General features: G+C 33.6%; 2 protein-coding genes across 2 annotated transcripts in view; both read right to left on the reverse strand.

Moving 5' to 3' along the window:
- Window positions 1–738: 738 nt before the first annotated feature.
- The window catches only part of LOC121119624 (netrin receptor UNC5C), a 119,573-nt gene continuing 98,927 nt past the window's right edge, over window positions 739–21,384 (reverse strand). Inside the window, exons 8-10 of the mRNA XM_040714339.2 lie at window positions 7,147–7,299; window positions 2,478–3,194; window positions 739–2,416 (exon numbers count right to left, since the gene is read on the reverse strand). Coding sequence (XP_040570273.1) covers window positions 1,218–2,416; window positions 2,478–3,194; window positions 7,147–7,299 — 2,069 coding nt within the window. The 3' untranslated portion in view covers window positions 739–1,217. The remainder of the gene's footprint in view (window positions 2,417–2,477; window positions 3,195–7,146; window positions 7,300–21,384) is intronic.
- LOC139905858 (beta,beta-carotene 15,15'-dioxygenase-like) lies at window positions 16,054–20,344 on the reverse strand. Its single transcript, XM_071889638.1, has one exon. It carries the CDS (start codon window positions 17,862–17,864, stop codon window positions 16,206–16,208), a length of 1,659 nt encoding a protein of 552 aa, XP_071745739.1. The 5' UTR covers window positions 17,865–20,344; the 3' UTR covers window positions 16,054–16,205.

Raw genomic sequence — 21,384 nt, forward strand, 5'->3', positions numbered from 1 at the left:
CTTGTATTTTCAAATTGTACTAGTTACAACAAGCAAAAATTACAAGAATGATTTCAAATAAAGTATTTACTGTACTTGGGATGAGGAAGATGCAATAATCGAATACACCATGGACATATTATTGATCTAACTTTTCACTATTTTAATAAAAATTACCAAAATTTTCGTATTCTGTAGCACATTATAAAGTGCAAATAATGCCAAGGGGTATATGACTAATAAATCCATAATAACGATGTAATTAGAATAGATCAAAATGAAATGTTCGTATCAATTAATAGTTGATAATTAGAATGGCCATTGTTGTTATTAAATAATCCATTATAAGAAGACAATATTGAAACTTTTACAATATGCTTATACAAGTTGGAACTTGAACACAATATATTTATATACAACGAGGGATCCACAAGGACTTGTATTCTTACCCTTTTGGCAACAGAGCATATGTATATACTTATTACTTCGTTAAATTTATGAAAAATAGATATTGTAATAGCCATGACGTATCAACTGAGAGTAGGGAATTTACAGCGGACAACAAAATACTCAGGGTATTTGCCATGAGCGTTGCTCGCTTATTGGTAGTTTGTTTATATGCTCGAGGATAGTGGCGCCACCTTGCGTTTATTACAAGATGTATACTTATTTGTTTATTATGACAACTTAGTACGTCTGTGCAATTCTGCGGAGATTGATGTTTTTTAAATTTCCTTATACCCTATGGCTTATATTTAATTTTTTTTTTTGAATTATTTCCCTATTTTACTAATTAAAAAAAATGCTTTTAATTGGTAAAAAGAATGGGATGAAAAAAGAGTGCACGTTTCATGTTTGAGTATTTCTCGGATAGATCAAATCCTTTCATATTAAAATATTCATTTGCTATGGGAATAGGGTATTAATAGAATTGATCTAAAGTTTAACAGTTTCATAAATGTTAAATAACAATGCCTCTAAATTTTGAAGTTCACATACTGTATAGATATATATATAGGTATATAAATGAATTAGGCAGTTAACGGATAGAGAATGAAATAATTTAGAATCTAATTAAATGCAAAGTATACAAAAAAAGAACAAAAAATCAAAATCATATCTATGGCACAATTAGTGTAGTTTTAAATAGAGAGGTTTTGTAGAAAAAGAAAAGAATATTTTTTTATATCGTTGGACGAAAAAGAGAGTGAGAAAGAGCACACAGGAAGGAGTAGAATCTAAATCCAAGGGCCATACTCCTTTTCAAGAACTTCTGCGAGATCGTCTCGCCCTGTGTTCCGCAAAAAGTTCATGAGTTTACTCACTTTACCCTCACGACTTACAGCATCATCCTCTAGACACTCCCAAAGACTCAGAACCGTTTCACCAGGTGAAGGGGATCGACTTGAAAAAAATCGATCAAATTTATCAAGGCCCAACTCTTTGGTTAGATTTTTCCATGACTCTGAGGCATCAAGAGCTGAAGAAAGGCGGCGCTTGATCCCAGAAGGAAGACGGAAACTAGGTCTTTGACTCTTGATCGTATTTTCAGTTGAGGAAATAGGACTAGGGTATCGAGAGTCCGCCTCAAAATGAATAGGTATGAGGAGCTCTTCACTCTCTTGTTTTAAAATAATGTTGAAGGAAACGGTTTTGATGAGGGGATCGAGTCGATTGAGAGAGTAGGACATGCAAATTTTATCATCACGACTCATGTTATTGGACCAGAGAGAATCGAATGAGAGCGTTGAACTTGATTTGCACTTAAAGGACCATCCCATGCTCAAATCATTAATATGAAGACGAAGTCCCTTTCCACAGTCATGAAATAAAAATGAATCGGATTTAAGAAGTCCGTAATTTCTTTTGCGGGCCCACTGGAGGCGACTTGCAAGGGAAGCTCGATTCTTATCAACAAAAAATATGACTAGAGAATAGTCCAGATTACTCGACACGGGCTTGCACAGAACAAATACATCAAATTTCTTTGATGCACTTCGTGGGGCGGAAAGTGCTGATTGGCCGACTATACAGAACCTTGTGAGGAAGTCTGTCATGATGTGAACAGTTTCTGACTCCACCACGGTTATAATTGGAGAGGAGATTGACTCTCTTCCAAGAGTAGCTAGTTTCACCCATGGATACTTGGGCTCACCGCTCGAAGAGTCCTCATTATCATCTGAGAAAAGAGAGTCGCAGTGATACACTCCAAGCTCCCATGTGTTAATGTCTTTTCGCCTATTTGCACAATGTCCAAATGAAAGTATAACCGGTTTTTTGAAAGAAAGCCTTGGAGGACCAGTGAGAATGACAGGACTCAGGAGTGTTTGACAGGATGAGAGTCTTGGACGATCCCGCCCTTCACTCATGAGTGTCAAGAATATTTCTTCGTTGTAACCCTTGTCTAGTGCTCCTTCAGGGATAGTGAGGGTTATTCCTAAAGGGACAAAAAAAAAGCATCATAGATCAAAAGTAGAGGAAAAAATATTAATACGTACCTAGATTCTCCAGAGAGATGACACTTCCATTGCTCGTTACTGAGGAGAAAGTAAATAAATCTGGATCCAACATCCCGGAGGAACTAATTGAAGATCGTCCATTTATTGAAAATGACTCTAAATTTCGACTATTGGACAAGGAGCATGGAGATGAACTGGACGAACTTATTATAGGACTCTCATCAAGGGCCTCATCATCCTCAAAACCTTGAACAATACGAGGTTGTAATAAGGATGGATCTTGATTCCAAAGGAGTGATGTATCTCCGGGGGCAGGTGGGGGAGGCATCTCTGGTGGAGGTCTTAAGTTGCTGTTGTTAATGTGCCCAAACGGAATATCATATTGATGTTCATCCTCTAATTGCTGCTGTAAGTGCAGGAATCGCGGATTAACTCTCGTGTTGATGACTGGAGATGCTTTAGGAGTTCCAAGGCTCCCATCTCCAGGAAGGATTTTGTTGTTTCCCTGAAGAAGTAGTTTCTTATCTGAATAGGGTGTACTTTGTATTGAGTCATAGCAGAGTTTTGTTAAATGAGTTGTTTCATCATCCGTGATGGAAAAGGCATTCGATGAGGATCCTCTTGTGGGACAACGAAACTCTGAAAACTTTCCCTTGTCAGATGCCTTAAAAGTAACTACGACATCTGGATCCTCGGAATATGCACAGTCGGAATGATCTTTCTTCATGAACTCACTTTTGACTGTTCCTCCATAGCCTGAAAAAGTGAAGAATTTGTCGTCAATTTTTATCTGAACACCAATGTTCTTAATATACGGAACATCAAAACATAAACAGTCTTGCAGAAAAATCATTAAAACTAATTTGATATAGGAATAAATATAAGCGGCTCAATCTTTTATGGACATATCAATTATAATTATGGTCAATTCAAAATTTATAGGATGGATTTAGGTACCTTAGAATGTTAGTTAGAGTTAGAGTATTTTGATTTATGATACATTAATTAACTTATACATATATGTGATCCGTTAACACAAAAGCAAGCTAGAATATTTTTTCTTAAAATTAAGTTTGGAATACGTTTGTATTCCTCCACAAATTATCCTTTATTTCTATCAACAAATTATTCTGATTTCCCCATAGGAGGCACTGCAAATTAAAGTTAAATATTACAAATTTTATTGACAAATAAATTATTAGAAATAGATGGATTTTACATGAAATTCTAATATTAGTATCATACATCAAATGAAAGGTTAAAACCTCTTAACGAAAAATTATTTAAAGAGAAACAAAATTAATGAAAAAATTAGCGGAAATTTGTCTTATTCAACAATGGAGAACTTCAACTATCTGATATGATTTCCATAACCGTGTAAAACAAAACTTTTTTGATTTATAAAACTTTTTTATTGCCTTTTGATAAAGGAAGTTATGTTGTATTATAAAAATGGCCTTTTAACAGATTTGAGATTGAGGACAGAGCTAGAAGTCAACCATCTTGTTTCTGCTAAAGTTTTGTAATATGTCGAATAGATTCGCAGATTTTGATGATGAAGGCCATTTCCATGGCGTGTCACACTGTCGATATTCTCGAACCGAATCCAAATTTGGAAATTGACATTCCGACATTTTTACACTTAGAGACATGGGATAAATTTGTGATTTGTTTATTTTTGTTTCACCTGTCTTTTCGTTCCGTGATGAAACTTTGTATTTGAAAATATTCAGGATAAAATTGTAATTGAATGCTCATGCAAGTTTTGTGTCCCCACTTGACAACTTGTACAGACCATACATATATCTGATCCTGTTCCAATAATTGGGCTGTTATATTATTACTGAGATATTATAAATACATTATTAATAATAAGATATGTTTGAGGTATCTTATATAAAATGAGTCTCATATTCACAGATGGTTGTGAATGTTCATTCTTAATTCATTTATATTATATTTATACTCCGAAAGAGGCTCAACTCTAACCACTTTATTTAACCAACACTTTATTAAAATACATACATTCACACATGTTCTTATAAACATGAACCACCTTCTTTTCAAATATATTCACAAGTGCTTTCATATTATATATCTTTACTTTTTATTATTGTCTTTGAAGATGGTTTAACAAAGAAAAAAAAAATTCTTTATACCAAATGGTTCTTAATGTTCACACATACATACATATGTACAGTTTATGTGAAAACAAGTAGAAAAGGATAGAAAAAGGTAGGGAAAAAAAAGCAAAAAAAAAACTGGTAAAAGAATAATATAAAGTATATTTTCATATGTTACTGCATAAAGTAAGTTTCTTGATGCCCCGATTCCCCTTGGATCCTGTAATTTAGGGGTAAAACAGTCTTTAATAAACTTATTTCTTCTCAAAACTTACTTTCTATTGGATATTCTTAAACTTTTGATAAGAACTCATTAAGAATGAAGATGAACATGAACTGGTACACAACTGATTTATGATTTGATACGCAGCCTCTTTGGTAAAAATGAGTGACGTAATATGAAATAAAAAATCGTCTTGAATTATGAACACGACGTTAACTTTATTGCATCTATCAACTTTTCATCCATAAGATGAAAGATAGGACACAAAACCTAATAATACTTATTCTTCAATAATTACTAAAGAAATATGAAAATGTGTCCCATTTGATTTTGATTTCTAATCAAAAACTGCAAAATACTATATTGGAATCCTCAAATATTTATCTATTAAAAGTACAACTCTATGTTTTACTTATAATCCTTCTTTCAAAGTGCAAATTAAGCAATGATCTGAGAAATACTTCAATTTTAAGAAGTTGTAAATACTTTAAAAATGCTGGCTAACACAAAAAAACTAAATCAGATTTAAATTCAATGTAAAAATCACTACGTCTTTTTAAAGGCGGTAACTACAGTCAATTCTGATCTTTGAATCATTTTCTGAATTTACAACCTCAGAGTAATTTTTTGGATGGGCATTAATTTTCTTCTAAAACTCAAGTATAAAATTACCTTCTTAAGCACGTTTTATTTTATAAAAGTTTATTTGATTGTGGCTTGCTAGTAGTTAAATTGAGTCCATCGATTCAGGGAGGTAATGGGTATTTGAAGTCAAAGAGTACTTCAAGAGCAACTTGAGACATATTAAGGGCTATGCACAAAGTATTTATGCAAGGTTTTGGCCTTTTTTGCCACCCCTTCTGCCCATGTTTGCATTTGGTACACATTTATTTAACACCCTTTCCTTATAAAATACACAATTTCATACCCCCTTCTTACCTTACGTCATTACATTTATTAAATCACGAACCTTTTCACTAAAAAAAAAGGTAGAAAGGCCCGAAATCATCTGCTAGTTAGCCAAGTAAGTCAATCATACAAACTGTTTTTTACCTCTGATATACTCCCGGAATATCATTGTCATATCATTACTCCAAATTTTTTAGAATGAATTACATTTTTGTATACATATATTTCATAATATTAGAATCGATACTGTATTATAATATCGCTAAGTAATATTTTACTCAAAGCGTATCTATACATTTGTATTTGTATAAGAAATAATAAGATGCTATTTGTAAAGATAGGGTCCACGGAAAATTCTTTTAAATGTTTATTAAAGTACTAATAATATAACTAATTACATAATTTGCATAAAATTAGAAACATAGGTCGAGACAAGTTTCAAAACATGTGAAATAACTTTCGTTTGAAATCGTCACCCTTAGCCTTCACCACAGCCCGAAGTATATCTGGAAAGGGCTTGTATACTGAACGCAACATGCCCACGGGGACGGAGTCCCAGGCAGCCACCAGTCGAGGCCATGAAAACATGCACTTCAGAAACCCCTTTATAAGTAAAAAGGAGAAATGGAGACCTCTTTATTATTCACCAATAAATCTTAGAAAGAGAAATATATGAAAAGTTGATCCCTTTGTGGTGTGAAGGAAGAAACCTCTCTTTATATATTTTATGAATGTCGTCCAAAAGTATGCCACGTGGTATACATGACTATGGGGATATTAGAGCCTTCGTTTCAAAAATTGATCTCCATGACTGATTGGTTGATGATGTCATCCCCTTCTTATAAAAACTTGAACAAAATCGAACTAACGATTTCTTAATTACTTCTTGTCCTCTACTCTGTACGTAAAATAAGTCCATGATTCCTACATGACCCGATAAGTTGGTAGGAAAGGAGATTTATCTTTTGGATAACTTTGGAGAAAAGGGAACCCTTGTTTTTTCTGCAGATGGCCTCAATGATCAACCTGTTGCATAGTCCTCGCTTCTACTTAGGGTAAGAGGTTTTACCTAGTTTTTATGCATTATCTACTATTAATCAAGTTCTCATTCTATGGTATTATTTTTAAAGAAACGATGTTCAGACGTATGTTTTTAAGCTTTCAAGTAATTATTATTGATTAAAAAAAATTAAAAAAATAATAATAATATTTTGGTAAAGTACCATAAAAGTGCATTTTGTTTTGAACTTTGCGAAAGGATAATTCACGTCTCAATATAGACTCTCCAAGCTGATTGATTTGACAAAATGTGATTTTTTATGTCAACTAATTCATTTTTCCTTAGTATACAAAGAATGCCCATAGACATAAATGGCTATGCATATAAATATCTAATTAAATGAAAATATGTACAAAATTTGAATATCAATTAACAGAGAAATAATAAACTTACTCAAATTCGTCATAGAGAACATGGAACTCCCTCCGCGTCCAGTTCCTTTTCGCCGTAGAAACTTGATGGAGATGAGTGTAATCACAAGAAATACAACAATGGCAACCGAAAGTCCAACCAAAAGGGATAAATCCGTCTCTACAATCTCTTGTGCTGTAATATTAAGTAAAGAAACAAAAATTAACCTTTAAATTGAAACTTTATTTGAAAATTGAAATGACATATTAAAATATTCGTTGCAGTAATTAAAAATATGAATGGGCTTGAAAGTTAAATGTTAAGCATGAAGAAAGTTTGATTTACTTTTTATTTAAATCAATGTTTTAATCAATTATATATATTTAAATAATATAACAAAAGTTTATCTTTTCAATCAAAGAATACATACACTCTGATCTTTTTTTATATATTTTTTATAGTGTATATCGAAATTCGATATGCTCAGAGCTAGAACTTCAACGTGTTTGAGTTGAGTCTATTGTTATTGAGTTGTGTGAGTCAAGTCTGATGCGTAAATATGAGTCCTTAGGTTTGATTTAGCCCTCGTCTATATTTAAAATTAATAAGAACTAAAAAAAATGGCAATTAAAATATGATAGTAAATTGAAACAAATAATATTTTAATATTTGTCAGAGTATTACTTCAATAACATAATAATTGGCATTGTATTTTATAATCTGCTGACGATTTATCTCTTTCTTTTCCTCTTATCAATGTTCTAAACGTTTCTTTTTGGACGAAAGGTTGCAAGATACAAGAAAAGTAACAACGTATAGTATGTCTCAAGTCATAATTAACTTTTTTGAATATTTTAATATCGATTTTGAGTCAAGTCCCGAGTTTTTCAGATGGAATCAAATGTCGTAGACTTACAAGTCCGAATCCTCAGTTAGATAAGTAAGATCACCATTCAATTTGTTCATCAAAATCTTATGTAGCATATAATAATTTTCTATTGCTTTATTTTAACGCATTGAATTTGCAAAATTAGTATACATTAATGCAATATGTAGTTATAAAGATAATTAGTAGAGTTTGGAAGTTTACTTTAATGGTGTATACTAAGGAGAGGGGAAAGCCATAATTTTATTATTGTTATAATAATACTGTAGTAGGGAGGCTTTAATTTACTATATATATTGGCTATTACAATATTTATTATTGTTGTCTTTTACAATTGTGAATTACTTCGTAAATATATATTTACAAAAAATACAGAACGAAAATCTTCAAATAATTGCTCCTTTCTAATAGAAAAGGATCTCTTTCAATTCCTTTCCTAAACCATCTCCCTCCCAAACAAAGCTATAAGAAAAAATAATTCTAAGCTAAACATTTTATGGACTAAGACAGACTTAGATTTGAAATATAATGGACTTGTACTTGACTCGAAACCGTAAAAACTCAGGAGTTAGATCTGTATTTGAGTCCACATTTTCTGAGGCCGAGTCCTTTTGGTTGCAAATTTAAATCCTTTAGTTTATTTAGTCTTGAATCTGAGCTCATAAAAAAATTATTTAGTACTAATCCAGACATGAACTACTATGATCTCAGAGAATTATGACTAAGACTCAGAAAAAGTTAGATTAAAATCAGAGGCATAGATATGATACTCAAACTGGGAATGAGGACCTTTATGGAATTATATGTGGGTATAGTCTCATAAATGTACTAAATTTTGGGTGGATACGAAGGGGTATTACAAAAAGTATAAAAGAGACATACCCTCACCCCCCTCCCCCTTTTTTTTCTCACTTCCCCTACAAACTGCGTCTTTGATTCAAATACAGCACTCTCCCAAAGTCAATTATATACCATTAACGAATACGTTTGATTTCAAATAATCCTTCTCAAAACTTTTCTAATTTTGATAATTTTTTGACTTTTCATATGGGCAATGGGATAACGTTTTGCAGATATTCTTAATAGGCGGCCCGCAGGCCAAGTCCAGTCAGCGAAAATTATTTAATAAAAATATTAAAATAAAATTACAAAAGCTGAATAAATGATATTCTTGAGAGACCAGAGAATTTGTTGAAAGATTTCAAAACTTAAAAAATTGTGACGGTGTACATATTTCAACTGCTGAAGTACACATTTCTTACTTGCCCTATGGTTTATGGAATTGACAGGTTCTTTAATTTGTAAAAAGTGCAAGTTGATTGACCTGAAATCAAATCATGAATTGAGTAATGTTTTGAGTACTAAATTTAGTAATGTGTTCAAATAATCACTTTCTTGTTTGGATCAACATTGTTCTAAGAGTCTTTTGTGAAACATAAATACTGTATTAAACTTAGTCATGAATACATAGATAAGATAACGAGGATTGTTACAACCAGTCTTGATGCGAACTTTAAAAAATAGGTCAGAATTCAACAACCAATTAGATTTATAATATGTGTAATAAAAAATATTCAAATGTATATTGATTTTATTATGTTAATATTATTTACTTTCTATTAGAATTAAAGACAAATTTTCATTTATGAAGCCAGCCAGATTATCTATTCATCTCATATTGGCTAACTCACAGAAACTATTGAGAATCCCAGAGATAAAATTTCTTTCAAAGATAACATTTGTCGTCAATAGAGAGAGTCATTTAGTATTGACAGAAAAAAAAACTCTGAGTTTAAGCATCATCATTGATCCGAATTTTTAATCCACCTCCTTATGGTAACTACATACATATAGGGCTGGGCAACAAAATTATTATATAATAACTCTTAGATATTGGATAGTAAAAATCCAGTTAATATGTAGTTAAAAAGTAAAGATTCTTCACTATATAGAGAAATTTAGTCTATTTACAATAGTGTTGTTATATGAGGACCCTAATGAAATTTAATTCAATTAATAAGAACCGACTCTACCGTAATCATAATTTTGGTCACCAAGGAAAACAAAATATCCAACAAGGAGATATCTAATCTCACATATGTAGACTTGAAAACTATACGGAAGCTAAGAAAGGCCTTGGGGAACACCAAATGTCCATACAAATAAATCAAGTGGCTTAATTTGTAACTACATGATTTGGCAGGAGATATGACCACCTATTAGTCAAGATCTAAATTTTATGGCCTATTTTGTGAGGAGATATCTTACAAAGGTATATCTAGTCAACTTCATCAAACAAAATATCACCAAAATGAACAAGATCAACTTGTACTTTCTTCTGATATAAAATTGAGATAATTATTGAGGTTGAAGGAAATTATTTCAACTTAATTGATGTAAGACATCCTTAACTGTTTTTTTAAAATTTTTAATTTAAATTATAAAAAAAAAATCAATATAAAACATAGTTATCTAAAGTTATTTAAAAAAGAATAAGGATTCCAAGGTTATTAAAAGGATGGTATAACAATCCCCTTTAGAAACTAAAATATAAAATTTGTCTTGTTTGAAAGTCCATTGTTTCAATATATCTTGTGAATGTTTTGTTTAAACCTGCAGGAACAGGATACTTTTTTGTTCTACAAGTATAAATAATCGCGAGTGTCTTTGCAACTATTGCTTCGACTTTAAAGTCATTCTTCCCTCTCAATTTATGAGCAATAAGCCAGTCTGACGCCCTTAAAGTTATGTTAAACCTATCGGTAATTATACTCTCCACCATCAACAATAGATAAACGATAAAATGAAAGAAGAGGAGAACAAAAAAATGTAAGTAAATTCACCACGATGTTTTAAAAACAATCTGATGCCATTTTTGAACAAAAAATATAACAGTAAACAAACAAAAAGAGATATAAAAAACTAATCAAACTTCGATTTAGGAGAAAAATATATTAATACATCTCGGTAGTCTGTATATTAAATAAAAAAGTTTTTTCTTCTGCTTAAAGATCTTTGTTCTTTTAGTAAATAATATATATTAGTGATAGCATGTACTATACTTTTTTTTTTTTTTTCGACCAGTGGTGATAAACAAAGTCTATCAAGGTTGACCAATATTTAATGCTTATAAAATACAAAAATTATCATTCCTAATAAAAGTGAACCATTTAAATACAAAAATCAAAACTTTTAAAATAACGTAACAGTGGAAAGAAAAAAACACACACAAAAACAACAACATAATAAAATAAACCACAAAAGTAAATATATATACACAAGTGTTCGGCTACGGTCTGAAAATCCTTGATTGGTCTAAGACCATTATCATTCTAACTAATTCTGGTGTGACTGGATCACGATGTTATTCAGTTGAACAACGCTGCAAAACCATTTTCTTGAACTCAATGTGTGTAGATGCGATTCCCAGTTGCATACAGGGCTCGAACATGAAATCTGCTCCATCTCTCGTATTAAAAAAACCAGCTAAAACTCCTTAATTATTAATATTTTTATTTCAAATAAAAATCAAAGTCAATTTAGGTCATTAATCTTGAGGCTTACTCGATATAATTTCCTTCAGCCTCGATCACAGTCTCAATATGGCCTCTGAAGCATGAACAAGCCTTGATGACGAGGTCCCTGATTAAGGATGTGGAGTGATCCTTAACGGCAGCCACCAGACTTGCCTTAGTTGTGTGGGAACGCCTATAAGTGTGTCCTTCAAGGTAGGGAAGAGACTTGATGGACAACTGTCAGAGTGAAGGGGGCTGCTGCCACACCCATTCCGCTCCATCACTTACAACTTCCATCAATTTTTCATTGAGCTCCGCGTCCTTGACCTTTTCAGAGTCCTTCTATGACCTGTACGACCTCAAAATAGTCCTCCAAGGGTTTTTCAAATCTTCCAGTTTCTTCTTGGTTTCTCTAGATGTAACACATTGTCAGTCCAGTGGTGTTAAAGGCATCACAGTTGCTGATTTGTACTTGATTATTCCTTAGACACAACGATGGAGCATTTCCGTTCCTCCTCTGTGAACCTAATCTCCGGCAGACCCAAGTATTGTTCTTCCGTTGAGACGAAATTAGATTGAATGAATGTATTTTGTCTGCATATTAGGCGGGATTAAAAAATGAATATACAGGGTTCGAAAACAAAACGTGGACTGTTAAGAAATGCTAATTATGTAATTAAAATAGGGAGGTTTTTTAAATTTTTCTTGCATATTCCGAATCTCCTGTCCTTTTCTGCATAAGTAAACAATAATAAACATTTCTCATTCTTTTCATCATTAGTGAGCAAGAAGCAAGAAGGCAAAGGATCTCATACCTTCTTGACGCTAAAATTGAGATGATTATGGACATTGTGAAGTGGTCCAGGAGCCTCATTTTCAAGATGGCCTAGTGCCCAAAATGAAAAAGGATGGAAAGAACCTCTCAAGGAAAGAAGGAAGTGGGGGAAACTTCTTGAAATAGGATTCTGAGTTTCTAGCGGCCCTGAAGAAGAAGATCAAGGAGGACCCCAAAAAATCAATGAATCGGCACTCAAACTAGTTTGACGTGGACGAGAGGACGATCAGGAGGCTGTGAAGGAGGACTCGGGGTTGTCCTCTTACACAAGGATCCCACGCCACCTTTTTACGGATACTCCAGAGTTACAAGAAAGTTCGTGCGTGGATCAAGCCAAATGGATCCACGGTAAAAAATTTCTCTGACAAGAAGTTTTTCACTTCTTACACCCGTCGGAACGACTGTTGGCTTGGAAGATCACCAGAGGAGGTCAGGGAGGTGTTCCGTACAAAATATCTGGCCAAAACAATGTTCCTGGGGGTTGTGGCGTCCGAAAGCAAGAATATGCCTCCCTTCTTTTTTTAGGCTTGGGAGAAAATCGGCCAGGAGGCCTACTACAAGTTGCTGAGGTTCATCGTACTGCCATGGCTATAGGCCACCTATCTAGAAGAATATGTGTGTACCCAAGATGGTGCACCCTCATACAGATCGGCCAAATACCAGATGTTTTGCGGCGACAACATGACTGATTTTTGGCACAAGGACATGGGTCCATCATCTTCGCCGGGTTTGGACCCGTTGTACTTTGGGGTGTGGGGCACTTTGGAGAGGGATACCAACTGGACATCTCATCCGAACGTGGACTCCCTGAAGGCTGCCATTGTGAAGGAGTGGAACAACTTCTCCGAGAAGTTCATCATCAACTCCGGCAAAGATTTTCCCCACCGTGTGGAGGCTGTAATTGCTGCTGAGGGTGGCCATATTGAGTAACCATTTTCACAAAGGTCGTGTCTCGAAATTTTGTAAAAAAAAATTCAAAATTATTTATAAAAAAATAAAATTATTGACATTTTTCTAAAATCAGTCATTCAGTCCACATTTTGCTTCCGAACCCTGTAGATGACTATGGTATTGGGTTCCAGGGCGCCACAAAGAGGGCGTGGATATAGATATCGACCAGATACATATAATATATATATTGATTTCAATTTCTTAGATAAGCTGTATTTCTCTGTGTACTAACATGTCTACGTGTACTTAATCGGTACAACCGAAACGCCCCAACAATATAAATTTAAATTTACAGTTTGAATTTTAGTCAGTACTGAAATATCCGCCCAGGTCAATCAAGAAAGCAATCACTTAAGACCGAAGCAGAAAAAGACTCGGTCTCGGACCAAGTCTCAACACCAATGTATATGTAGACAAGCTTATATATTATTTATTTAACTCTTGCGTTGGAGAGACAGCGTCAAAAGTTTTTTGATATTACACGCTGATGGCTTATTCTCTCTCTTCCCCCTCTAAATAACCATCTCGTATTTTAAAATCCATTGTTCGTGTATCCAAAGATGTGTATATCTCATCTACATATGGATGGAAGTAGGGGGGGGGATAAAAGAGAAAGCAATTTGGGAAAAAACACCTGCTATATGATTATGTATTGAGTAGGAAATTCAATACTGCGTATATACATACATGTGTCTTAGGGCGGCTTGTTTGTAAATTTTTCGAATTTCAATTATGGGTAGTGCAAAAAAGTTGTCATGCGGTATGAAAACAACCTATGCAAAAATTTGATTGTTATAGGATGTCATCTACAAGGTTGCACATCTTGGCATAATTTGAAAAAAAGGGAAAAGCTATTTATTTAGTCAATTAAAATCAAACATTATTCTTTATTTTGAGTTATGTACATTTTCTAACCAATAAAAATATTAAAAAGTACCGAACTGCATATATCTACCTGAAAAAATTAAAAATAATTTTAGTTTTGTTACATTTATAGAGATTTTTTTTTATGCTAAAGAGCCTTATCTTCTATTACAGATCCTGAAAAATTAACTCCATCAATACTCATTCAATCCAAAGAGGAGAAGAGATTGGGACCTCTTCAAAGTTGCCGCATCAACTATCGGGTTCAACATCTCTTGGAGCGACCACATATATAAATTTCAGAAGGCTGTGAGGGAGACAGATAGAGTACAATACTTTCTCAAGCCTGTTTGGGATCCCAACATCACACCAAAACAGATGTGCTCGAAATATGGTATCTCATCTAGAGTCTTTTTAAAAGTGGGGGTTTTCAAGGTCGAGATGGCAATCTGCAAAGGATGTTATGAAAAAACGAAAAGAAACGGCAACATCTCCCTGAAGTGTATACCACAATAAATGATCGTGGGTGTGGATTCCAAATTGGGTAGGAAGCCATTGCAGGAGCTAGTGATCTCGAGCGAGGGGGTTCAAAAGTTAAAATAAACCATCGTGTTTACAATCAAGAGCACAAAATGAAAATGTTAATGTCACGAGGAATTTTGGATGTCCTCCTCTAAATGAGTTTGTATCTCCACAAAGTGGGTCGAGGAGGGAGATCAAAATAAAATAAATAATCTTTACAGGTGTAAACACTTAATTATTATATTCAAGAAATGTGAGAAATGAGTAGCTTATTGTTAGTTAATGTTTTTCACATGATCCTTTCATGTTTATTACAAATTCTAAATATACATATATAAAAAATGTTTGAATATATATTCGGACCTCTGCTTTCTAAAAATGAAAAGCTCTATATGTGGTTTTAGCCTTTATTTTAATCTAAATTGACTTCTTTTTTTTTCAAACATACAACGAGAAGTGCGACCTAAAGATGAAATTTGCATAGGCTATATTTTTACCAGATGACAACTTGTAGTTATCGAAATTCAAGAAAAGTAAAAAAAAAAAAAAACCTAAAATGTATGCCTTATTCATAATATTCTCCATTATTAATATTATATCATGATGATTAAATTGACAGGGAATTTATCACATTTATGAAGGGTGTCCTTAATGCATCATGTAACTTGATCCAAACAGGGGAGGAGGATGTCAAAAATATTGATGGTTGTCCTTTTAAGAGTGAGAAAATATAAGATAGAAGAAGTGGTTCTTTAAGTAGGTACTATATATAAATATGGAAATATGATTAGATTATGGATATACGACGTTGGTTTGAGGATTTGTAATCTAATTTTGCTATAAGAAGGCATTATTTGAAAGGTAAACATTTGATTGATTCAGTATCCATTCCTTTTGACAATAAATATTTTGTATTTTTTTTCTTAAAAGTACTTTTTAAAAAAGGAAGAAAAATGTATATAGCTTGTCAAAAAGTGTCGTTTGCAGCCTCCGTTTTTGTTTTGAGTCCCTCTGTCTCGAACAATGATCGAAGGAGGGGGGTTCTATCAACTTTCTGTATGTCTAGTTGTCCAATAAATAATGATAATAACAATAACAAAAGGCAAATGGGATGATTCCACATGAGTAATCCTATCATGTCAATCTTCTTCCTTATATTTTTCGGACCTTCATATATCAGTATTTATTCGCTTGGCTTCATATCGAAATGGAATTATAATCTATTTTAGCTTGAATAGTTATGTGTACAACCCTTTTTTTTCAAACATACAAAATGAAAAAAATTGAAATGAGACTGTCACTCAAGGAGATAGCTTTTTAAGAAGGGGAAAAGATAGGAGGCCAAATTTGTCAGCTGGTAAGAAAAGGCATAGCTATTTCAGTGCTCAAAACTTTATTTAATCTAAATAATATTTTTATTAAACATCTTCTGAATTTTATTCCTACTGGGCAAAATTGTAAGTAAATTTACATAATATGTAGACATGATCCTTTCTTGGGTTAACTGTGAAATTCATGGCCCTAGTTGTTATATAAACCTAGGGATAAAAGTGGTGTGATTTCCAAAGGGAATGGGCTCATCGAAATATGCACGGCTCATCTCTTTCATGTTTCGTGCATTTACAAAAACAAGATAGCCTCTTTGATGATCCCGAGAATTAGTGACGCAGGAAATAATAATTCCCTCATCTTCACTGGAACGGCTGGGATTAGGGACAAAAATAATCTCGGAGGGATGCTCAAACTCATCCCCAGTTCTCCACATAGATTTCATCCCTGTTTCCATGTCCACTTTTGTGATAGAGTTGGCATAAGGATTACGTTGATCGAGTCCATGGATCCAGCTTACGACATAGGTGAAGTTGTATTTTCGATAGCTGAAAAATGGGTTGATTTTTGGACACTCCATTCCTGTTTCTTGTGTAATGAATTTGGGGTAGATACTGATGATGTCTTTATTACGTAAAGCAGTGGCCTCTTGCCATTGTCCATGATTAAGGTCCATATCTTCATCAACAAAGACCAAAGGTAGAACAAAGCGTATGACTCTTGAATTGGAACAGTTTTTGTAAAAGTCCTGAGATGACTTTAATCGTTCTATCCACATGGAATCCAGGACTTCAGGGCCGTCGTAGGTCAGCATATCAACCACAATGTGATCTCCATCCTCATAGCAGTTTACAAAGTTGAAGAAGAAGTAGGAGCGATCAGTGATGTAGTTGATCTCAATATTACGACCTGTGTTCTTGTCCACGATGTAGAAATGGTTACGCTCTCCAGGCATCCACTCCAAACAATCCTTGAACGAATTTCCTTGGCTACGATGATGTTTAAGTTTATTTACATCATAGGCCATGGGCTGTTCACAAAATATCAAATAGTTGTCTGTCATGCCAAAGGAATGGAAGTATCCAATGTGATGGGGGAATCGAGAAGGAATTGTAGCCACAAACTTTATTTCGGTGGGGAAATTGTCTCGTCTATATGTCATATCATTTGAAGGTTTCTTGAACCTGATGAAATGATATTTGTTTCCAGTCACAAAAGAGGCTGCCAAATTGAAATAATCGCCATTATGGTCCTTGAGAGGACGTCCACTCTTCATTTTGAAAAGATGAGACATATCAATGAGATCTCCTGTCTCAAGGGAATCAGGATCAACAATGCGATCATAGGCCGTTTCGTTGGTGGCCATAATCAAATTACCAAATTGATAAAACGAACAGTTGCAGTTATCAGTTGCCTCAAAGTTTCTCACATTTTCCCTGCTCATGGAACGATGTTTCATCAATGAAAAAGACCCTTCATTATGGAATCGACCGTATCTTCTTCTTGGAGCATTTGATCTGCTAACAGAATAGTAATCTACCATTTCACCAGGAGTTCCAAATTCTGTTCGTATGGGACGTCCCTGCTCCATGGCATCTTGAAAGGCATCGGATTTGAGATACTTCTTTGTGAAGGAAATATAACGCCCCTTGTCCTCAATTTTAAAGGAACTCATCACAGAGAGTCCGTCCATCCAATGATTAACAGTTTTATGCTTATAGTCGAATATTCCTGCAGGACTATTATATAGAACAATTCCTTGGAGCCAACCAGGCAACTGCTGTCCCGTTAAACGACCTTGGACATCATTGCATGTTGAGGAATTGTGGAAAATAGTTCTATTGAAATCAATGGACATGTTGACAGAAGACAAAGAGGTAAACGGAACAAGAAAGACTCTTTAACTTGATTAAAATAAAGGGTCTGATACTTCTTTACACCTTTGTCATTCTTTATATATGTGGAAATGTCTCTTTTTGATTTCCTGTCTCCTCTCTTTCTTTCTATCAGGGTCTTCGTATTATTTTGCTCCAATTCATTTCAGAATTTGTAAAAATTCATTAGATGATACTTATTCAAACTTCGACAAGGCGTGAAAAGGGCTTCCACTCAACTCATACTCTGTTTTTTCCCCCTACATATATGTAAAGTCCATAATCATTTATGACTTATTTACACTTTACACATTCATAAATCATATTTTTCATCATCGATGATTGCATACCCAATCCAAATTTTATATTTATAAGTGATTTATATATGGGGCAACTGTTGGTTGTCTATGACATCCCCAAAAATGATTTACTGTTTATTTTCATTGATAATCCTATATTTTAATACAAATCAACCTCAATATTTGCACAACCTTTTTCATTTGTTATATACATATATCAATTCCATTCGATCTTGCACGTGACGCGCAAATTAAATTAATGTGTTGACAAACAAAAATATTTTACATAAGTTTAAAACATTGTCATTATTTGCAAACAAAAATACACAATTTAAATGCAAATAGTTAAAACATCCCTGCTTACACAAATACATGTTGACAAAAGTTGAATGGATACAAATTGAGTTTCTATTTCAGAGTAATAAATTATGATTAAACTATTTTGAGCAAAGAAAAAATAATTTAAAAATTGGCTTTTCTTTTTTTGATTGTGGAGATGTACTCAAAAAATAATTTCATCTATTAATGGCTGCCCAGGTACCTACTATTAGGTTAAATGGCAGGGCCTTGGCCAAAACATCTGAACTTCTCTCTTAAAGCTTGCAGTCCATGATCTCCAAAGAACATTAAGGACCAGGTACACCTATTCGACTCATATTTACGTCGAAGTTTAAGTCAATTCAAAAACAGTGATATCACAAGTTCCTAGTTTAAATTTAAGTAAAGTTTGTGTAAATGGGCCTTTGTTATTTATGATTAAAGTATTACATATATCTTTACATGTAATTTTATGATTCCGGATCAAGTCTCTGAGTTTGATTCCAAGTCAAGGAGAGAGTCTTTTAGCTTCGAGTCAAAGTCAAGCACGAAGTCACATTTCAATAATACAATTGTATAACTCGAGCCCGATTTGTAAGTAAGAGACATCATCTTTACATACGGCTCATTCTCTGAGAATTGGATAAAAATTAACGATCATTTTATTTTTGTCCCAGCGAACTTCAAACCTTAAGTATCTTTGAAATACGGTGTTTTCTGTTCAAAACTATAAGCCAAATTGTGAAACAATGACTACGTGATTAATTTATTCTTAATTAGCCTGTCTACGAGAGTACTTTTTTCATCCACTAGGAGTACTGATGTTGCCGTGAATGCATAGATTAGTATATGTATATTGTTTGAGGGCGCTGGTGTCGTGTAAGATCAGTGCACTGTTGTATGCCCCTGTAGTATGATGTACGAGTACTTATATATATTTTTTAAATTGATGAAAAAACGAATGAGAAATACATATAAATATAGCATGAATATCCCGACAACAGCTGACGTCAACTTCAGTTGATAAGATCCTTCTCAAGAAAAACTTCGTTGCTTTATATATTTTCTATGCATGAATATTAATTTATTAATAACTACACGGTCTCCATGAAATATACCTTTTAAGTGAATAGAAATTATACCAAGGAAAAAATAACTTGCGTACGTTACGAGGAAACGCAATAAAGCAGCACGGTATCTCCAAAACGACATCTAGCGAATGAAAAAGTTTTCACACAGGCAAGGAAATCTCTTCAAGCATCCATAGATGACAAAAATTTGTGTACTACTTATTAGTATAGAATAACGAAAATAAGTGGATGAAATTTTTTCTCCAGTAAAAGAATAACATTACAATTAAACTTTGTGTAAAGAATTCATATTGTTTCATATTTAACATAGCGATTCAATTAAATAATCATTACATAATTATACTCCATTGACATAATAATTTCAATCTTTGCTGTTAATATTTGAAGTACGGGTTGATCTTTCAGTTGTATACATTTGATAAATATAAAGTCAAAATTACAAATTCCTGAACTGTTGCTGATAATATTGTGTCGGGCCTTATTTAGAATCGATGACTGTGCCCCAGTCTCACTTGATGTCCTTTAAAGAATGTAAACCCGATCCCCGTGCAAAATAAAGTAAAATAGAATACGTGGTCGTTCACTACAATTAGAACAAAATTTAATCTCATGTAGATCCCGTATGATTGCATCTCGTCCGAGTTGTTCCTGCTCATACAAAAGGTTATTTGAATAATAAATAAAATTCCGTATCTATTCATTTTGAGTCAGATGTTGAGATGGATCTGTTTACAAGAAGCACGACCACTGATGTATTCAACTAGGGCCAGGAGTAAAGAACTTCCGGCAAAATTCATTGTCTACCCCAGAAACACACCCTGGAGGGTCGTTAAGAAGCTGGAGACCTCGTACAACATCACCAAGGAAGTGCAGGACAGGTCTTAGGTAAAAAAAACAAAACAAAATCTTTTCTTCAAGACAGAATAAATCCATCAAGGTCAATCAGGGACACCAAGTCTTCACTGGCGAAAAAGTGATCCTTGCATTGCTCCACTATCAGTAAGGCTGTCAAAAGTATGGCGCTGTACTCATATAAGAGGGACAATGTCCACCTATTGGTATCGGCTATGAAGGAGGTAAGGTTGTAGCTGTGCACTAATATCTGAAAAAGCTTGACGTTGATGTCAACGCTGTTGGCTGGACAACAAGGAGACAAACGTTCCAGCCGCCTTCATATGTTCGTGTTTTATAGTATTATAATGAAAACAGCTATTTTTTTTTTTGCAAGAGATGTACGTGCAATTCTCAATTATTTATTTTAGTAAAATCTGTTCATCTTGATAAATTCTTCAGATAAATGTCAAATGGGTAAAAAACTGATTTTATGACTATATGTTATCATATTATCATAAGAGATTAAATTCTGCATACTTTTTGTAATGCCTTTATTGTTCGTCTTTTACTAGTGTCAGTAGTAATTGATTTCCCTATTTATACTTAATATGTGCATTGTGCAGTTATCTTAATATGTATCTGATATATCTTTCTTGACTTCATAAACCAATGATATTTCTTTGAAAAGTTTAAGGACCGATAGGACAGGTCATAATACTAGATTGGACCGAATAAATAAGTACTCACACAACACTAGTTTCTTTGTACTGAAATACAGAACCTTAAAATGATGGATAAAACAGTGCAACTATACCAGAAAATGATACATAATAATTCTTCTACACCTGTATTTGCAGACAATCTAAATATGTCGAAATAAAATAAATAGTGTTCATTGTATCATTCCGATCTATTTCATACTTGTGTTAAGAAGTCAGGCAATGCCAATAGAAAAAGTGACC

The sequence above is a fragment of the Lepeophtheirus salmonis genome, chromosome 6 (assembly GCF_016086655.4).
Source record: "Lepeophtheirus salmonis chromosome 6, UVic_Lsal_1.4, whole genome shotgun sequence".
In the NCBI taxonomy this organism is placed as follows: Eukaryota; Metazoa; Arthropoda; class Copepoda; order Siphonostomatoida; family Caligidae; genus Lepeophtheirus; species Lepeophtheirus salmonis.

What these genes read in the sequence shown, in the direction of transcription:
- LOC139905858 (XM_071889638.1), bottom strand. Translation starts at nt 17,864, where the DNA reads ATGTCCATTGATTTCAATAGAACTATTTTCCACAATTCCTCAACATGC.